This window comes from Crotalus tigris, unplaced genomic scaffold, assembly GCF_016545835.1.
Source record: "Crotalus tigris isolate CLP2741 ecotype Arizona unplaced genomic scaffold, ASM1654583v1 scf7180000017549.6302385, whole genome shotgun sequence".
NCBI lineage: Eukaryota > Metazoa > Chordata > Lepidosauria > Squamata > Viperidae > Crotalus > Crotalus tigris.
This window is the reverse complement of record NW_024096467.1, coordinates 594,404-615,466: the sequence shown is the minus strand read 5'-3', so window position 1 is coordinate 615,466 and position 21,063 is coordinate 594,404. Positions and strand designations below refer to the sequence as shown.

At 37.0% G+C, this 21,063-nt stretch overlaps 1 protein-coding gene across 3 annotated transcripts in view; it reads right to left on the bottom strand.

Annotated features, from left to right (window-relative positions):
- Positions 1-2,489: 2,489 nt before the first annotated feature.
- MAPK11 (mitogen-activated protein kinase 11) overlaps positions 2,490-21,063 on the bottom strand; it is a 42,280-nt gene continuing 23,706 nt past the window's right edge. For all 3 annotated transcript variants that reach the window (XM_039338598.1, XM_039338608.1, XM_039338619.1), the window contains exons 4-12: positions 20,493-20,604; positions 17,465-17,494; positions 17,314-17,361; positions 11,359-11,473; positions 11,185-11,256; positions 9,714-9,793; positions 6,984-7,062; positions 6,144-6,317; positions 2,490-3,369 (exon numbers count right to left, since the gene is read on the bottom strand). In XM_039338598.1, the coding sequence (XP_039194532.1) occupies positions 3,296-3,369; positions 6,144-6,317; positions 6,984-7,062; positions 9,714-9,793; positions 11,185-11,256; positions 11,359-11,473; positions 17,314-17,361; positions 17,465-17,494; positions 20,493-20,604 (784 nt within the window). In that variant the 3' untranslated portion in view covers positions 2,490-3,295. The remainder of the gene's footprint in view (positions 3,370-6,143; positions 6,318-6,983; positions 7,063-9,713; positions 9,794-11,184; positions 11,257-11,358; positions 11,474-17,313; positions 17,362-17,464; positions 17,495-20,492; positions 20,605-21,063) is intronic.

Here is a 21,063-nt window from a genome sequence, read left to right as displayed (position 1 = left end):
TAGTCTGGTAAATGTAAAGCCACATGACCTGCTTATCAATGTACCTGCAGATCTGTCAGCCGAAAAAGACCAGACTAAGGAACCAAAGACATATAGGTTAGAACTATTTTTATTACAACAGCTATATTAACAGAATATTCTAAGTCCAAATATCCTTTGCCCTCCCTCATTTTATCTTCATATGAAATATAGAGAGGTTTGTCTGATAGCTTTCTCAATTTAGTTTTTTGACCTGCACTTCAAGCTCTTTTTATCTTACTGTTGTCTTATAGCAGCTCTTCCTTCTCTTCAAGGCCATTCCCATGTCCTCTATTAGATCAATCTAAAAGTTCCTGGGTGAGCCCAACTTTAGGCAGAATAAGGCACTTTAGGCAGAAGACACTATAGTGGGTATCCTAAAAAACGGAGGAAATGTTTGGGGAACAATGCAATGCATGCCTTGTGACTTACTTGCTCCTTAATCCCAATAGCCTAGCATGGGATATTGGGCTAAGAAACTGCTTTCCATGATTCCTAAACAAAAGTAAACATGTGCCATAGTTTATAACGCATCAAGAGGATTAGAGTTTTGATGAGATACAATGCCTTTTTATTTGCAACAATGGTTGAAAATGATTAAGTAATCTAAATAATGCTTTTGGCATTTTTTTTTCAATGTTTGCTGTAATAGTTGCAGAAATTGTAGAAATTTACCCTGCATATTCCTAGAAAATAATTTAATAATTTCAGGTAAGATGGGTAAACCCCTCCCTACTCCAGAAGAGAGTTCTTGCCCTATGTAAAATTGGGAATCCATTAACTGAGTAGAATTGGATTTAGATTTATTTAAGAGTCTAGATGTACAGCTTAACTTAGCAGAGTTTTAGAAAGAGGACAAATTGTTCCTCTAGCAGTGTTCTGCTGAAAATAGGGACTTGGAATCCTACACACAGATGTATCCTCTTTCGTTGGTCAGGTAAGGAAAAAGGTTTCCAGCACAAAACGTTTTCTGGCACCAGCCTGGAATACTGCTCCATGATGCTGTTGTTTTTGCTGTCTTGAGCTAGTTAATTTTGCTGACCAGCAGCTGTTCTTTAATTTTAATCCTTTAATTTTTGCCATTTGGCACTTCTTCTTGAACTGCAAGGAAATTAGCTTCCTTTTGGTGAAACATTTTTCATCATGCCTCCTTAACTCTCTTTTCTGTGGCACTCCAAGCAATCTTTAGCACAGGTGTTGCTCTGCCTCTTCCTGAAATAATTACAGCTGTGATTTGGGAAGAGGCACTCAGCCAGGTAAGGAAGACAGATGGGAGAAGCCGAAGGATGGTTTGTTGCACGGAATGCAATGATCAGGATGGCAGCATCAAACCCTTTGAACTACTACTAGGGTATTACTAAGGTATTGTAAACTGAACCTTGAAATCCTGCCAATGTAATTCTCCTGAACAACTTAAATCTAGTGCAATTAAGGTGGAGTTTGTATGTTTTTCGTGTTGCTTCTTCCCCTAGACCCAAGAAATCTTTTTTGTAAGGGTCCATTTCCTATCTGAACAATCCTGGTGCCTCTTCTGGCTGGGTAGACTCTCTAACAGTGCAATACACATAGATTGGGGATGAATTGTTATCAGTCTTTTTGACACAGATAATTGTATGTCAATTTTAATCTTAAGACAGAGGAAGGTCTACCAAAATAATATTTTAATGCCATGAAATCATATCCCCAAATTATTGAAAATTTCAAGCATCTTGTTACAATAGTTTTAATGTTCTAGATTTCTTTTTTTAATGTAAAGGTAATGATAAATATCAAAAAGATTAAAGTTAGTGGCTGTTAAATGCTTAACAAAGTATTACTATTCTTCTATGACTAATATTTGATAATTTATTTTTGCCTATAATTTTATTCAACAGAGCGGGTTTTATCATTGTTCTGTTTACATCAAAGCAACAGTTGCCTACATTATGCTTGCTACTTTAAGCTTGGAAAACAAAACACTGGGATAGGGAGATAGGAATTAGTTATTTATTGTTATTCCCCTTTCCTATAAGTATCTTTAGGATAATCAGTGGACATTCTTTTCATCAAAAATCTGGATTTCGATGGTTTTTTCTCCCTGTAATCTGTTCAATAGGGATCTCCAAGAAGCTATTTGTAGCAATCAGATATTTCCAGTCTTATTTTCACAGATAAAGCAAGAGAGCTGAGAAAGAATCTGCATATCTTAAATCTTATAAAAGGAAGGTGAATGGAGAAAGCAAATTAAATATGGGATTCCACTTTACAAGGTTATTAGCAGGAGACATCTTCTTTTGAACCATTTTGTTTTTTATGCCCATAGTCCTGCAATTTGGATGTAACCATGCTTTTGCTAGTATCATGTGCTAGACTGTCACTTGGTATATTCAACATATTTTGATGAAAATATATTTCTCCAAACTTTCTTTTCTTTCAGTCCATTCATGGTATTCCGTATTCGGTAGATTAAAATGCAGCTGTCAAAGGCTATAGGAATTTAGAAAAGGAAGCAGTTTATTGACAAGAAGATGAAAAGATAGGCACTGCAAAATTACAGGAAAAATTGTGTTAGCAGAGAGCTTGATCTTCAAAAGAGCTCAAGTATGTAAGATAAACTCTTATTCCTCCAGACCTTATGCTGTGGACCTCTGAACTGTAGTGCAAAATTCCCAGTAAAACTTGTGCCCTGCACTTTTTCTACAACTACAGGAGAAACAATGACAAACTTTAATACTATAAGGAAACAATAAATTTGACTGATTTGTAATTATTGATCACTTACATTCTTGAAACTGTTACAAGTAAAATTACAAGTATATTTTACTGTATGTCTAATTTACAACACTGGCTCCTTTTCCTAATGTCACTAACTAGAAATTAAAAAGAAGAAAAACATCCTAATGCTTAAAAATAAGGAATTGTTTCTATGGATTTCTATTTGTCTCCACATATATTCATGCATTAACTATACCATTTGAGAAAATAATCTTTTTTTAAAAAACACATTTTTTGGCGTCACACTGGGGACATGCAGAGAAGACAAAATTTAAAAAGAAAACTTCAGTGCATAATTTTTCAGAATGAAGCAGTACTTAATGTTCTGCAATTATTACATTCGTAGTACAAGACAATCCCCTCCCCAATATATGTGTCTTCAGACTGTTTTGCTTGCATTTTTGTAGCTTTTCCAAGATCTTTGGATAGTAAAATATATGCTTGTCATATAGGAAATTGAATTGCAATGCTAGATGTTTTATAGTCTTCATAGTAAAGCATAGCAAAAAAGAGGAGTCTGGATTTATTGTTCAATTTCAAGGCTATCCATCTTCAAGTCAGGTGGTTTAAAGCTGATCACTTCTTCATATGTTAGTTCTTTAAAAAAGAGGAAGGATAAGAGAGAAAATAATGTGAAATATTTTAATATGACATATTAGCAGTTGAAAAGTTGTAGGATGTGAAAACCGTGAACAAAATCAACAAACTTGAAAAGATTATATGAGAAATGCTTAGTTCTTGCAATAGTACAAACATTTTGTTTGGCTTAATTTACTTAACAGCCTCAGATTTATTATTTTCTAAACAGATTCTGCTAATTACCATACTGTCATATACGTTTATGAACACACAGTTGCTTTCACATAAAAGTATTTCAATGGCTAGAAATACATGAAATCTGCAGGAAATACATTGGAAGGCTGCAACTTGAAAGTTAGGAGAAGGATGTTAGGTTGGTGTCTGGCCTCCCTTTCATTTAATTGTCCATCCAAAAATGTCTTAGTGATGGTGCATATGGGCCAAAAAACCTGCTTTTGAATATCTAGAAAAACGTCCATTATTGAGAATTTAATTCTACATGAATGTGCTGATCTGGAATTAATCTCTCCAAGCCCTGTTTGTCTGGACACACTATGATGCAGCTAGGACTGAAGGATGTATAATTAGTGAATTCTATCTTCCTTTTCAAAAACATTATTTGATAGTTTGCTGATTATGAGGACTGTTGCAAAGGGGAGGCTGACTTAATGTAAAGAAACTATCTGTGTACTATCCACTCTACTATATTAGTTTGTTTTCCACTGTATTGTCATTAGTCAGGGTAACTCTGGAATAGCACTGAATTACCGTAGACATCTTGACTTGGGATTAAACATACATACATACATACATACATACATACATACATACATACATACATACTGAAACTGCCTAATCAAGGGTCACTTGAAGTTTTACACCAGCCTGACAACCACAGACTTGGTACAACTGCACATGTTCAGTAGGACATATACTGGATCCCACTGCTGGAAATTCAAATATCAGCAAAACGAATGACGTTAGGAGATATCACTGTTTCTTTGTCTAAGGCTTTAGTCCAGATAAATAAATAAATAAAATGGAATCATAGAGGCTTAAAAATAGCAATAACTCCTTACTTTTTAAAGTTTGGCTTCTTATAAGTTGATAAAGAAATATCCCCTAGAAAATTCTTGAAAGAAAAGTTCCACGTGAGACTTCATGGACACTCAATTTTTCAGCATTTCAGCATGTGTTTAATGATGCATTCAGTAAATGTGCTTAAGATTAATGAAAAAAACTGAACAGCCTAGTATCCATTTGTTACCATATCCACCAATTCATAAAACAAGAATTTCTCACAGAGTTCTAGCCTTTTCCTGCATTTTTAAAGGAAGGAAAACATTACTGGAAAGTATTTCCTGAAGCTTGATAAAGACACACCAGAGGTTATGAAACTAAGTAATTTCCTTTATTTATATGCTCTTGAAACAGTTTTGATGAAAATTCAGTGGGAAATTACTATAGACATAGTGTGCATTAGTAGTTCCCAGCGCTAAACTATGACTAAATGGCACATGCTGGTATAAAGGGGGCTCCTTTATGTATTTATCTAAAAGTTATTCCAACAGCAAATCAAGAGAATGTAGGCGTTAAAGCTATTATACCATATCTTAGCAGTGAGCATCCACATGAACACTAGATGGCACCAAGGACATACAGAGAATTACCAGATACTTGATATTCTAGGCCAATTTCATTGAGGGCCACATCAGCATTGCAGTTGCCCTGGGGGGGGGGGTGTCAGGTGGGTGCAGCCTACTGGGTGGGTGTGGATGGAGTAGGTGTGGCCTACTGAGTGGGCATGGCCAGCTCTACATTGTTTGTGTCAAGGGTGCCTGTGGGGGCCTGGGCAGGAGTGAACAGATCTGAGGGTCTGTGGCAGAAGGGGGTGGGACTGGGGCAAGTGTTAAGGCATGGTCCATTTCTTCATTCCTCACAAAGGGTGACACCTCTCCAGCATGCACCCAGGGGGCGGGGCCAACACAGCAGGAGCTGTTCCTCGCTGTTTCTAGATGGCCTTGTGGAGCTAAGACTGAATGCATTTCAGCATAGATGGCCACCACAAAATTGTACATTGGCTCCTGGCCGGCCTGGCCCAGGGCCAAGGCAGTGGGGGCCGTTCCCTTACTGTTTCTAGGATGGCTTCGAGGACCACATGAAACCACTTTGTGGGCCGCATCCGGCCCCCGGGCCTTGTGTTTGACATGTCTGTTCTAGGCTATCATCAAGTTCTTGTCTTGAGTTTTGCAGCCTAGATATAGTAGTCCTAGCTGAAACAGTATTTGCAACCTGGCACTGAAGGTTTCTTTTAACTCAAATAGTTAACATCCAAATTATATCTTAAAATAAATATATATGAAAGGCAATCTAGTAAAGTTGTTAATGTGTTGACCTGGAACTCAGAAGACTCAAGTTCTAGCCCACCCTCATTCACGGAAGCTCATTTGGTGATTTTGAGCTAGTTAGTGCAACCTGCTAAGGTCTTATTATGGGAACAAAACAGAAGGATGGTATGCTATATATATTTCCCTGAGCTTCTGCAAAAAAATCTAATTAAGCTATCCATAAAACATGTGTGATAGAAATGTGTGTCTAAAATAACGTAAGAGTAAGAAATGGGGATTCTGGGACAATTTAATCCTTGGTTCATATTTGACTCTTCACCTCTGCTACTTAGGCTCTGAGTAAGTCTGCACTCACTTTCTGTAAATTTATCTTTGTGATATTTAACAAGGGTTGTGTTTTAAGTATTCATAACATTTTATGCCGCAAAGAAAATACTTTCTTACCTTTCCATTCATCTATAACCCTTTCTTTATTTTCTATTGATTCATCATACATCTCTGCTTCCGGTTCATCCTCAGGATCATGATACTGAGCAAAATAAGAATGTGCAAGTGCTTCTGAGGCTGTTATTCTTTTGTCACTGTCCAGGATGAGCATCTTCTCAAGAAGATCCACAGCTAGATATCAGAAATTGAACTAATATAAAGCAGCTGATCAATTTTATATTAACTAATAAGAAAGTCTTGATTTTTTTCGATTCCACTGCCAAAGTTTCCAACTTAATCTCAGCTAGCAATACTTGAGATATAAATTATAAATTAACAATTTATTTTCAATAGAAGAGAATATATGTAGCTCAGGGATGGATCCTTGGCACTCTGCCTGCTGTTTGCTTGCTCTGTTTATTTGCTTGCAGATATTTCATTAACTACATAACCCAGGGTTTGTTTTGTGAATGGACAAGACCCTTGAAGACTACTTGTTTTGTGAGTACATCCACAATATGCTCTCAAAATTCCAAAAGTTCCTACACTTCAAAATGTTTGGGAACCTTGACATAAAGGAATCATTAACTATTTACAAAATAATAATTTGTAAATTATTACCATGATTTTTATTCCCATGCCTTCTTATCTATTTATCTATTTATTTTTTCTCAAAGATATCCGAGGCATCATACTCCACTTCACAGAAATCAATGTAATTAAAATGATATAATGCTTAGGGTTTATAAATAAAATAGCACTGAAGGACCAATTCATTTGGCATTTGTCTGTACCCAATGCAATTTTTATAACCAATCTCAGTATTAAATGGAAGATTTCTGAAGATTAAGCATTTACCTAATGGATTTGCTCCACGAAATACTACTTTCAGATCCTGTTGAGGCATGTATGGTAGAGATTCTATATATTTTCTAGCCTGCAAACATGAAATTGCATAAACATGCATAAATTAGAAGTTTGAGAGTAAAAGGTTCATCCTTAAAAATGTGACTTGTGACTGCACTCAATTATAATCAAATGTCCCCAAAGATTTATAAAGTTTTCATCATTCTTTTCATTTATCTTGCTGCTCAATGTAGATTTTAATTAGATAGAATAAAATTCCTGAGCTTACTAATCTCCTTAATTATATACACCTGTAAAAAAAAGCAAAGACAGATATGATTACAGAAAAGATGCCATAATTTACTACTTCAATAAGATCCACACAAGTTGTATATTGTCACTATCATCTAATAGGGACCACCACTACCATGTTTCCCCAAAAGTATGACCTAGTCTTATATTATTTTTGCCTCCAAAAGAAGCATTAGATCTTATATTTTTTGTGACACTTGCCTTGCCTCATGGTGGTAGCACCAACAACCCCGTCTAGCAGGAGCCGTGTGGCTGCCGGCTCACTTCTTCTGTGGCTGCTTGCGGCAGGAGGCCACATGGCACATTGCGCCACTGCCATCACGAGGCGAGGCACGTAGGGGAGGGGGTGGAGCTGCCCCACGTGCCCCACACCTGCTTACTTCAGCCCCCCCCCCAGCCAGGCCATTCCTTGCTCGGTGCCACTGCCATCACAAGGTGAAGCAGGTGGGGGAGGGGGGGTGGAGCTGTCCCACGTGCCCCACACGACCTTCCTTTTCACTCCCCTCCAGGACTGCCATGCTACAGAGGATGGGTGGAGTAGGCCCGGTCCCCCTCCGTTGTTTTGGAGCCAGGAGGGGAGTAACAGTGAAAGGCTTTGTTCTGCTGTGCGCCACTGGAAGGGCTTTCTTTGCGCTTCGCCCCATAGATCACCTGCCCGGCGGCAGCAGCTGGCTCCTTCTCCTCCGCCAACTTTCCTGTGGTTTACGCTGTGACCGGGTGGCTCAAGCCTTCCCTGCCACCTTGGAAGGTCTGACTGAACTTTTTTTAGTCCTACAAATTTGGTTTTCCTGCAACAGGAAAGAAACGCGTCAGAGCTGGAAAGCAGGTTAGTGAAGAAATGCTTTCAGGAAGAGAGAGGAGCTGGGCGGTGGTGCACCAAACTGTATAGAGGCACCGGGAGAAGCTGCAGAAAACGGGGCTGCCATTTCCAGAACGGAGAAGGGAGACGTGGGGCGATGCAGGCAGCAAGCAAGTGCTCTTCTCTGCTCTACATCACTGTGCGGATCTGCTCCCCTCCCCATTCTCCATTCTCTCCAGTGGTGGCGATGGAGGTCTGGGAGAGGGAGGCAGCAGGGGAGGCTAGCGCCACCCGGTCATGGTGCAAGCCACAGGAGAGTTGATGAAGGAGGTGGCGGCTGCCACCGGGCAGGTGATCTGTGGGGCGAAGTGCGAAGAAAGCCCCTCCAAAGGCACAGAGCGGCAGCGGTCCCTGGTGTCACTCCCACCTATCTCCGAAATGGTGGAGGGGGACTGGGCCCACCTTGCCCATCCTCCGTAGCATGGTAGTCCAGCTTGGGAGTGGAGTGAAAGGAAGGTTGCCAAGCAAGGAATGGCCTGGCTGGGAGACCCTGAAGTAAGCAGGTGCAGGGCATGTGGTGCAGCTAGCCCCTCCCCCACCTGCCTTGCCTTGTCGTGGCAGCAGCGGCGCGACACGTGTCTCCTGCCCCATTGCGGTAGCGAGGTGGGACGGAGTGGGCAGGGTCCTAACTAGAGTTTATTTTAGGGTAGGGCTTATATTAGGCCCATCTCCAAAAATCAGGGTAGGTCTTATTTTCGGTATAAAGGTCAAAGGAGACTTTGCAGGACTAGAAAGACCAAATGCCATTTGCTCTTGCATGAAAAAAACTATAGAGATTTTTTGGGGGGTATGTGTTAGGAAATGTTTGGCAGAATTCTGATGGAAAGAGATGTGATAATAAGCAAAGCACAAGAAATTCAGTGTAGCCTAATATTAGGCAAGAGGTCTGCTCTTCAGCAGTTATCTTCTAGCAAGTTAGAAGTCAATATAGGCCAATAATATAAGCAAATAGATTAGATTTCTATGCAAGTGAAACAATAGATGTAAATAGTGAAACACTTTGGTCTGCCAAGAGACATTATTTCTAACTTTGAAATCACATTTTGCTACAAATTACAGTACATTAAAGGGAAATGACCATAAGAAATATATCAACTAACCTTTGCCAACAAACATTTTTCTTTAAATAAAACTTTATTTAAATATGGTTTAAATTTATATATTTCAGGTAAACAGAGATTCATATAATAAAAAAACAAGATCCATATAATGTGGTGAACATTTCAAAAAAAGAATACAGACTTCCTGTGGAAATTGTATCTTCCTGAAGGATGGCACTGCCCTAAAGGTGCTTCTCTATAAATATTTTCTTCAGCAATTGGTTAATTATGTTAACTAGAAATCAAATGTTTTTATTGGTTGTTGATACCCAGAAGCCCACAATGGGGTCATATTAAAAACACCAATTTTTTGGAGTTGGATTTTTTAGGAAAAAAATAAAATCACTCATATTTGAAAATTAACTTGATAAAAACATGCAACTGAAAAAAACATTATCAGGAAATCAGTGTCAGTCATGTAACAGATTAAATGAAGAATTAATTATGATGCTATGAATAAATCATACTTACATGCTCTGATGATATTTTCTTGAGAAGTTCAGAACTAGGTGTACCAACTACTTCCATTATTCGTTTCAGCTGGTCAATATCTGTAATGGTTTAAGAAAACTACAAGAAGGATAGGAAAGATAGCAAAGGAGTTTTATACACATATAAATTGTCAAATGCACATATAGTTCTTTTGTTCTGTTATCTGAAACAGAAAGGAGAATGAGAAAATTGATATTCAGAGATGGACACTTCTATCACCAAATTGGCCTGGATCATAAATAAAAAGTTTTTAAAACCGTGGTTGCTGATCAAGCCACAGATGGTTCCTACATATGATAAAGCTACAATGGGTAGATTCACATATCATATTGACCAACAAAAACAAGCCAATTATAGTTGAGATTAGGTGTGAATAAAATTATATTGGACAAAGACAAGGCACAACTGATATATAGGCAATTATAATAGTACCCACTGAGATGACACTAAAGAGCCCTTAGAAATCCAGTTCAAGAGTTAAGCAGAAACATCAAATTCCTAAGTCACCAGAAGGTATTTCACCATTACTCATTATCTTAAGTTGGGCAGTTTTCAATCAGGCTACTATTTGCTTGAAAGAGCTTAAAATAGGGGTGTCAAACTGCCGGTCCACAGGCCAGTTGTGCCCACCCCAGCTCTGGCAATGCCCCAAAAAGTTGCGATACGTTGCAACACGTCACGTGACATGGCGAGTTTGACACCCGTGGCTAAAACATAATTGAACACTATTATTCTTCACACAGAACAATTATATCTCTTTCTTTTCTAAAATGAGATGGTACAATGGCCCAAACCAAGGGAATACCTTATGTTGGCCATTGAAAGGAACCATGCTTTCAAATGTTATATAAAGATCCTATTTTCCCTTCATAGTGAATGAAAATATTTTCTATTCAGGCTTTTGAATCAGCATCACCAGCATCACCAGCCTCCAAAATCCCTGCAACTTAAAAATTGGGGTGGGAAGTGTAAAAATCACCAGGTCTTGTTATTTAAAAACTATTACATCATATCACAAACTGTTAGGCCCAGTTCCTTAAATTGCTTCAAGGATAGCTTCCTGTAAGAGCCAGCAGCTGGCTTTCACGCTTACCAAACAAATTATGAATTTCTCAGCAGCTTTGGCCTTCAACATCAACTCACAAACTACTGGCTGTTGTAAGCTCTGCTTGTTTGCTGGTCATTAGTTAAATGAGACATACAAGAAGAAAATTTAGTCGGCCTACTGCAGCTTGAGGATACATTATGTTCTGAGCCTTTATGGCTATTACCAGCTGTGAAAAACAGCCACTTTAGATATTTGCTACATGTCTGCTATAGCAATTTTGCTTAATGACTAATATTGCCTTAAAAGCTTTCAGTGCAAAGCAAGATCTGCAGCCTGCTACCATGGGTATGTATCTGTGGGTTGGGGTGGGGAGTGGGTTGGGTGGGGTTGTAGGAAGGATACAGTCATTTCCTGGGAAAAGAGCCTTCCCCTTCAGCAGCTCTGCCATGATGCATCCAACTGACCAAATATCAACTGCCAAGACATAAATACACAAGTCAAGAGACTCTGTACTATCCAAGAGCTTACTATACATATATCATAGTACAAATTGATAAGAAAGAATATTTAATTTACCTGTCTGATTATAATGCATCCAGTTTAACATGATTTCTGGGGCTCTGTACCATCGGGTTGCTACATAGCCTGTCATTTCATCGTCAGTTTGCCGGGCTAAGCCAAAGTCTAAAATCTACAGAATAATGAATAAAGTTTCCTGTTATTTTAGTTATATTAAATTTCCCACCGCTCTTTATTCTGATTATCATAACTCGTGAAAAACTGCAATGGCAAGCGAACTAAGCTAGAAGGCCAGTGTAGTACGTGGTTAGGTACTGGATTAGAAACCAGGAGACTGTGAGTTCCAGTCCTCCCTTAGGTATGAAGGCCAGTTGGGCGACTTTCGTCCAGTCACTCTTCCTCAGCCCAACCCACAAATTCATAGGTTTGTTGTTGTTGGGGAAACTGGTAGTTGCTTTTGTACACTCCTTGAATTGTACAAAAAGAGGATATAATTATAATCATCATCATTTGGTGACTCAAATCCAGGCAAATTAAAAAAACCAACAAACATTAGCTCTCCAACTAGTTAACAAAGCCTTTCTGCCTTTAAATTACATGACAGGTTATACTGCAATCTCCTGGTCTGCACAGTGCTTTGAGATAGAGCACAACAAATTGAGCGGTGGTTTGAAGAAAAATAACATGTAATTCTGTTGACCCATAATGCAATGGGTTAGCTCAGCTAATTATGATTATTTCCTCACTACCTTTTCTTAAAGCCAGCACAGACCCAAATATAAAGTTGGTAGAAAAACTGAATTTTGATAGAGGCTCATGGTAAAGGGCATAAAGTGGAGGACAATATTTTTGAGATTGTTTTCAGTGGAATGGTACCATTATCTTAAATATCGGCCAAAGCACCAGTATATTCATTGTACACTTAAAATCATAGAGAGGTTGGATTTTTAAGATGGTACCTTGATGCTAAAATCTAAATACTTGGCTGATTTATATCCCTGAAAAAAAACCTTGATGTCCACCACCACCAGACTGCATAGCTTAGCAATGGAGGACTTGTAGCTCTTTAATATTATTAAACTCATGTAGGTTTAGTTCAGCATTCCAACAGGTAAGGATGTTAGGAGTGACAGTCCATCCACATGAAGACCCCAACATAACTGTTTATAAGTCAACTGAATGGATCTGATGTCAGGTTGTTATACGGCTTGAGGCACTGTTGACACACTGCCCATTAATCACGTAGATGAACTTAAACATACAAAAGTGGATGAATTTCTAGGGATAGGAAAGTAATGTATATAGTGTATCAAGTCATGGGATGAGAGGATTATGTTCTACCACAAAAGAACATGTTGAGTTTGGGTGGAAGGGATAACTGCAATATAAAGATATATGGACTTTTTATATATTTGGCTATATATAAATATATATATGTTTTCTGAGGTTTTCGCGGGTGTTTATATGTAGGTCTTTGGTTTTTCGGGTTTTCTCCCGTGTAAAATTGGAGGTGTCTTGGCGACGTTTCGACGAAGTCCCATTCGTCATCTTCAGGCTGGTGCTTTCAGCTTCGTGCTCCTCCTGGGTAAGTGTAAGAACCGCTATGAACAGCAGACATCAGCTGTTCAGCGGTTCAAAACCCCCTCCCGACAGTTCAGACTGTCTCCGCTTCCCAACTGCTTTTGTCCTTAGGGACAAAACGAGCCGCTGCAAACACCTCCGTGATTAAAGAGAACTGGTGAGGTTTTTTTTTTATAAATGGACAGAGCTGAGTAGAGGATTTAGTTTTTGCTTTCTTTGATTTATTTGGATTTCAAGTTTCAAGACTTGTTTTTACTTTTATACTCCCTCTTTTTATTTTTTTTTTTCTCTTTGTTGAAAGGGAAAGTAAAATGGCGATCGGCAAGCCTCTCGGTGTTTTTTTTTTTTTGGGAAGCTAGAATGGTGACCGGCAGGCTTTTTGGTGTTTCTTTTTTTCCCTTTCCTTTTTTCTTTTTTGTTTTTTTATGATTGGAACGGAGTGTTAGTATTATTATTTTTGTTTAGTTTTTGTGTTTTGTATTTTGTATTTTTTGGTACTTTTTAAAAAATGGAACGGATTTTTTCTATTTAATTTTTTTTTCTTCTCCTCCTTTTTTCTTTTTTTTTCTGAACTCCTTTCTTTTTAATAATGATCCCTTTTGAAGGATTTTTTTTTTTGAATTTAGGGAGTTAATTTCATATTTTTTTTTATTTTTTTTTTGCTTAATTCTTGTAATTTTTAAGAAGGAGTAAAGTTTTTTTTAAGATGGCTCCAAAGCGTCCAGTAATCTCTACAGCTTCCAAGGTGGCTTCTTCTTTGGTGTTATCATCAGGGCAACAACCTAAATTAATAGCTTCACCTTCTTCCCTGCCACAGTCAATAATGGTGAAGGATTTGCAAGATATGATGGGAGATGTTATACTTCAAATTAGGGGAGAAATGAAAGAGATTTTAGAGGAAAATAACAAGACTTTGAGGCAAGAGATAGTTTTAACTTTAAAAGGAGTTGCCTCTGTTCTTGAAAAGTTGAACTCTCCTGTAGAAGAAGTAGTAGAGAAAGTGGAATTGATGGAGGAAAAATTTGAAAGTATGGAAAAAGAGATGAAAAACTTTCAGGATGAGATTCTTATGCTTCAATATAAACAAATGGAATATGCTTTAAGAATCAGAGGTTTACATGAGTCTGTGCAAGGAGATTTGAGAGAGATGGTGGCAAAGGACTTTGCTCTGATTCTGAATAGAGAAGAAGAGGAAATACTTAGTGGAATTGATCAGACATTTAGAGTTAACTCTGTGGTGGCAGAGCAAAAGAACTTGCCAAGAGATGTGGTAATTTACTTTGGGAAAAGATCCTTGCGCAATCAAATTATACAAGCTTTTTACAAGAAGAGGTTTCAAATTGCTTCACAAGATGTTATAATTTTAAAGGAGATCCCACCAAAAATTTTAAGAAGAAGAAAGGAGTTTGCTTTTTTAGCAGACGAACTTAAAAAGAGACAAATTCTGTTTAGATGGGATGTTTCGACTGGAATGGTGGTGAGCTACCTGGGGATACGTTATAGTCTTAATACTGTTTCTAAAGCAAAAGATTTTTATACTTCGGTCCTGGGGGTAAGCTCATCGTCACCTATTATGTTTAAAGCTTTGGAAGAAAAAAAGGCAGAATTGCAGCCAGAAGTGCTTAGAATTATGAAAATTGGGAAACTTCAGTTTGAGGGGCCTCAACAAGTAGAGATGGAGGAGCAGAAGACAACCTGTGTAACATATAATTGTAAAGACAAGGATCAACAGAAGAAGTTTAAGGAAGTTCCACAAGTATTGGTTCCTGAACTTGCGGGAGAAGTAGGATTTATAAATTTTTTGGAGCAACCTTTAATGCCAGAACTGCAGTCTGAAGAGCCTATATTAATTAAAAATGGGAAGCCTCAACAAGTAGAGATGGAGGAGCAGAAGATAACCTGTGCAACATACAACTGTAAAGATAAGGATCAACAGAAGAAGCTCAAGGAAGTTCTACAAGAGATGAAAGACCAGAAGACAACTTGTCCAACATATAAACGTATAGAAAAGGAGGTTGAGGAAGCTTCACAGGTATTGGTTCCTGAGACTTGTGCAACATATAAATGTAAAGAAAAAGTAACATATAAACGTAAAGAGAAAGACCAACAGAAGAAGGAGGTTGAGGAAGTTTCACAGGTATTGATTCCTGAGCTTGTGGGAGAACCAGGACTTACAAATTTTTTGGAGCGATCTTCAAGGGCAGATTTTAATGCATTTCTTTCGTTGCTTATGGGCAAGAGAGACTGATAAGGATTGTGTTTATAGTGGATGCAACCGGCTATTGGACAGAAGATTATGGATACTGAATGAAAATTTTAGATAAGAAGTTTGTGTTTATAGTGGTCGCAACTGGCTACTGGATAGAAGACTATGGAGACTGAATGAAAATTTTAGATAAGAAGTTTAAGTTTAAGTATTTTGTTTAAGATTATTGAGATTGTGGGAGAAGTAAAATTTATAATGTTTTTGGAAAATGTCTTAAGTAATGTTTATATATGTGTTTTGGGATAATAATATAAGTATGATATGAAAAGGTTTAGAGTATATTATAAAATGATGGATAATAATATAAATGATATGAAAAGGGTTTAGAGTATACTATAGTTTGTTTAAAGATTGGTTTCTTTTTTATTATTATTATTATTATTTTTAAGAGAAGTTAATTTGTTTAATTAAATTTTAGATAAGAAGTTTAAATATTAATATTTTTAAGAGAAAATAATTTGTTTAACTAAATGTATCTAGATTTGTTTAGGATTTATATGTTTTTTAAATTTTTCTTTTGATAGGAGAGAAGATTATGAAGATTGAAGGAAATATGTATTTACTTTAAGTATTCAAAGAGTATTTAGTTTTAATGGCATAACAAAGGTTTATATGTTTATTTTTCTGTTCTAGGATAAAGAAAGAGGGAGAGATTAGATTTTATATTATAGGTATAGATATTCAAATAAAGTAATGTTTAAATTTGTGTTTTGGAGGGAGTTTATATAGAATGATGATTGTATTTAGATTTGTTTAGGATTTATAAGTGTTTTAAGTTTTTTTTTTAATTAAGCCTGTACTCAGCTCTGGGAAGCCCAGGGGAGGGTTTGGGAGGTTTGGGGAGGGGGGGGGAGGGTAAGGAAGGGTGGGGGGGTATGGGGAGGGGATTTGTTTTTGTAAAATTTAAAAAACTTTCAATAAAAAAGAAATACACGCTTTTTATATATTCTCCTTCACTTAATTATCAGGATCGTTTTCTACTTAATTATCCGATCAGGACAGGGAATTTTTTCTTTTGATAAGCGCTACTAAGTAGGAGGGGGTTAATTTATTGTAACATTTTCTGGAATAGAGATTCCATTCTGGATCAAATGTAAATGGCAACGACTGATGACCTTCTTTTACCAGTCCACTATAGAAAGCATCCCCTCACATTGCATTATGATGTGGATAGAAAGACATTACAGAGGGTGGTGAGCACACAGCACAAAACATTGTGGGCTGTCCCCTGACACCACTAGACAACATCGCTAGGGCCTTAGAAGAGCCAATCTCATTGTACACATGTTGTACTTTGACAATAAAGGTTGATTTGATTTGATTTGTTGTTGTTCAGATTGTTGTCTTTTGCCAAGTTTTCACATTCCATGAAACAGTATGCAAGTGATGAAAAATTTTAAACTGACTCTATTTAATTGTATAATTACGGTACTTATATTCTTATCAATGCCCATATTTATCTTTGGAGAAAACATTGTTGTGCATTACTACCTAAATTGAGGTACAAACATTATTAAGTGACATGTCCTAAAACAGAATTTCATATCTTGGTATAAAAATTCAGAAAAAAATCAGTAGTAATTTTGTCATCTGTTCAGGAGATTCATATTTGTTGCTAATATATAGCAGTTTAATCTTCCTTTCCAAAGGTTAGGCTTTAATTCAAGCAATGTAGATACTGTATGTATCAATTCTTTCATTTATACCTGCAAGGCCTGATGTGCAGCTATGCGCAATTACTTTAGATGCAATTACTGTTATGAATGAAGAACCAAAACTTCCAGAGCAGCCTATTTAATAATCAATATGCTTCCTAGCACTTTAAAATTAGATAATTCTATGAATATCACGCTTTCTGCAAATACTACTTAGCTTAGGGAATAATAGATAATGAATTGGAAGACACTTTATTTTTCCTTTTCCAATATCAGGATGAAGCAGGAAAAAAAATAGCAACACTATACTGTATGTGTATGTGTGTGTGTGTATACACATACATACATACATATATACACGTATACATAGCTATGTAGATAGATAGATAGATAGATAGATAGATAGATAGATAGATAGATAGATAGATAGATAGATAGACAAGACAGACAGACAGACATAGACATACAGTCTAAACAGTATTGCAATAATCAAAATAGCATGAATCCTACCCTTAATTCACAGTCTTCATTTACAGCTAAGTTACTGGGTTTCAGGTCCTGAATCAGAATGAGAAGACTATTAAAATAGGGCTAAATTTAAAATGATGAAACTAGTCAGTGGAGATGTACACAAAGCATCTTATCAGTGATTGAAACTTACCCGGTGAATGATTCCAGCAGAATGAATATACTGCAACATGAACAGAAAACAGGTAAGGTCAAAATCAGAAATCAGACAGAGTTGAATGAACATGATTATCAGAAACCATTTGCTTTGACTCGTATTTTTCTACAAAGTAAAGATTTAGTTAGGCTGCATTTATTTCCATTCTACCAACTCATAGTAATGAATCAAAGAAGGACTTGGGTTACATTTTAAATGGTGTTTTAAAGTACAAATTCCGTCACTCTTTGCAATCCAATCTAGGGGCCTTGACGATAAAGATTGCCAGTTAGAAAACTATCTCTTCTTGGAAATTAGAGAAAGAAAAAGAGAGTAAAGTTTTCCACAACAGATCATTTCATGGCTGATAGGCTTATTTTAATTCATATTCCAAAATGCATGGAACTTCAAAGTCACAAAAACTCTCTATATCAGTGATGGCAAACCTTTTAGAGACCAAGTGCCCAAACTACAACCCCAAACCCACTTATGTATCTCTGGGTGCCGGGTGGGCATGGCCCTTTGGGTGGGTGTGGTCCTTTGGGTGGGCACAGCTGTGGTGGTAACAGTAGACTGGGTGGGACTAAAAAGTTAATCAGTCAATTCCAACTTTGCAAGATCTTTTTTTCCTGCAAAAAGTTGAAATTGATTGAACCTCTTTTTTTTGCATACAGTGGTGGAGGCCTAAAGTGAAAAGGTTTTATAAAACCCAGCTAAAGGCCTAGGATTGGGGTGATGGCGTGCGTGCCCACAGAGAGGGCTCTGCATGCCACCTGTGGCACGCATGCCATAGGTTCACCACCACGGCTCTATATAAAGCTGCATATTCTCTGTCTTATAAAAAAAGTACTCATCAGCAAGAATACCATAGCATCACCATGGGAATGGATGTTGTTTATGTAGGTATTTGTGGACATAGATATAGAGGATATACAGTATATGGATTTTCCAATCATTTCAGAACAGCAAAAGCATATTTGGTTCTCAATTTGTTGGGATCCTCCAAAAGCACTAATATCTTTGTTCAGATATTAGAAATTGGTCTTCCTGCTTACTGCGGAGGGCTGCATTAGATTATATTTCGGGTTCTTTTCAAATATTCAGTTCTATGATTCTTAGTTCTACTGGATAACCATAGCTAACCTCCAAGTATCAGATTCAAAAAGATTTGATGTCTAAATTGTCTAAACATCAGAGTATTAATAATCTTTAGTCAATACTGTGCAATATAAATGCCATTCTACCAAAATAATATAATGAGGTATGTTTTACAACAATATAATAAAGGGAAAAATCAATTGATTTCCAAGTCAAAAATATGACTCAATACATAATAGTACCTTCTGCATTATGGTGCCTGCCTTATGAGACAACTTTCCATGATTCAAAATACAGAACTGTAATGCTGGTAAGAACACAGGGAAATCTCAATCTCTTTCTCCATCATCTCTCTCTCTCTCCCTCCCTCTCTCTTTCATCTATATCTCATTTAGAAACTGAACAGAGTTGCTATGTGAGACAGAAGATATGAATGGTCCTGACCCTGTGGGCTCCAGGAATGCAATGAAGACTTGGCTTTTCCCAAGGCACTGGGGCCAGGATGTTGATGGAGCTGGCATAGTGGTTGATAGATGAATGTGAGTTTTCTTGGGACAACAACTGTATTGTTTATTCTATTAAATAGTCTTTTTATTTTTAGAGTATTGTATTTTTAACCTGTTTTCTCCCCGGAATTCCTTCTGGTAGATGCACAGTTATGCAAGTTTATTTATTTAATTAATTGATAAGGTTGGAATGGCAGGCTTTGCATTCCATATCTTTCCAAATTAGATCATTAACCCTCAGGTTTGTAAGGAGAAGCACTGTAGTGTAATTAATTTCAGTTTGTAATTAATAGATGAATAAAAGATAAAATAAAAAGATAAATAAACAGCACCCCTTGATATAAAAAGCATTCAATATTTGATTCAACAGTTTTTGCTAGGAGGAGGATCTCAAGTAAGTAAATGTAACTATTAATTCATTGGGTGTCAGCTTATACAATGGAGTTAAAATTTACCAATTGAAAGATGTATTTCCAATTCCTTTAAAAAAAATTTTTTTTTTTAAAATACCCTATACAGGTAGTCTTCATTTTACAACTCCAATTGAGCCCCAAATTTCTCATGCTAAGAAAGACAATTGTTAAGTGAATTTTGCCCCATTTTACAACTTTTCTCGCAATAGTTGTTATCATTGAAGTTGTTAAGTTAGTAACATGGTTGTTAAGTAAATCTGGCTTCCCCATTGACTTTACTTGTCAGAAAGTCACAAACGATGATCACATAATCCTGGGAGACTGCAACCATCATAAATACATGGCATTTGCCAAGTGCAGAAATTTTGTTCATATGACTATGGGGATGCTGCAATGGTCATAACTGTGAAAACCAACAATAAGTCAGTTTTTTTCATTGCCATTGCTTTGAAATTCGAACAACAACAAATTGTTGTTAAGTCTAAGGCTACTTGTAGCTGTAAACAATAAGCTACTTGTAGCTGTAAACAATGAGGACAGCATAAAGAAAAAGAAGAAGAAAAAAGTTCCAGTTTTACTGGAATTTCGGTTTTATGAAACATTCTCCCACTGGAGGTGCAGATGACTCTATAGGCATCTTCAAAAATTAGACTGGATCCTGCAGCACTATCCTGGAACATGTATATACATACACACATCCTAAACTGAAGACCAAATACTTGCTGGTACCAGAGGTTTCAACTCATGCTGGAATCCATCTTCAAGGAACTTCTCTCTAGCGGTCCCGGTGACCAACCCAGGTTGGATCCTGCAGCATTATCCTGGGGCATGCATATTTGCCTTCATTCATAAGATTTCGAATGATGATTGTTACTATTTGTATATGAACTTTGTCTTCCTTTTGCTTCGAATGTACGATGTGGTGGGCTGCCCAAAGTCCTACTGGATTGCGGTGGACTACAAGTACTGTTAAATAAATAATTAAATGAAATGTCCCTGTGGCTTTACCTTTAGTCCTCGAAGTAACTGATATATAAGAAACTGTATATGGTCATCTGTCAATTTTTGACATTTCACTATATTATTCAAGTCAGCACCCATTAAATTGGTGACAAGATACCTGCAAATCAAAACCAAGATTATGAACACATTTAAGGTACAATTTCTTGTTAACTGCAAAGTAATCCTCCGTGAGTTAACAGTCTTAATTGGTTTTCTTTTTAATTACAGCTCTAATGATTTTATAGATTCAATCATTTTTCAACCATAATTGCTTTTAGAGTTGCTTTGAAAACTTTATTATAACTGTATATATTCCACTAGTACAATTTAAATTTCTAGGCTATGGATCTTACAAGCATTTGATACAACTAGGCCTGATTAATGGCCAAATCTGAAATCTTAATTGATAGAGGGAAATTAGGGGTAATTAAACACAATCAGATTCAATGGTTCACTTCTGATGCAAAGATTTTCTCCTGTTAGAACAGTGGTTCTCAACCTTTTTAATGCCACGACCCCCATCCGGTCGTAAGTCGAGGACTACTCAACTGGTGCAACACCGTTTGCAGAATGGGAT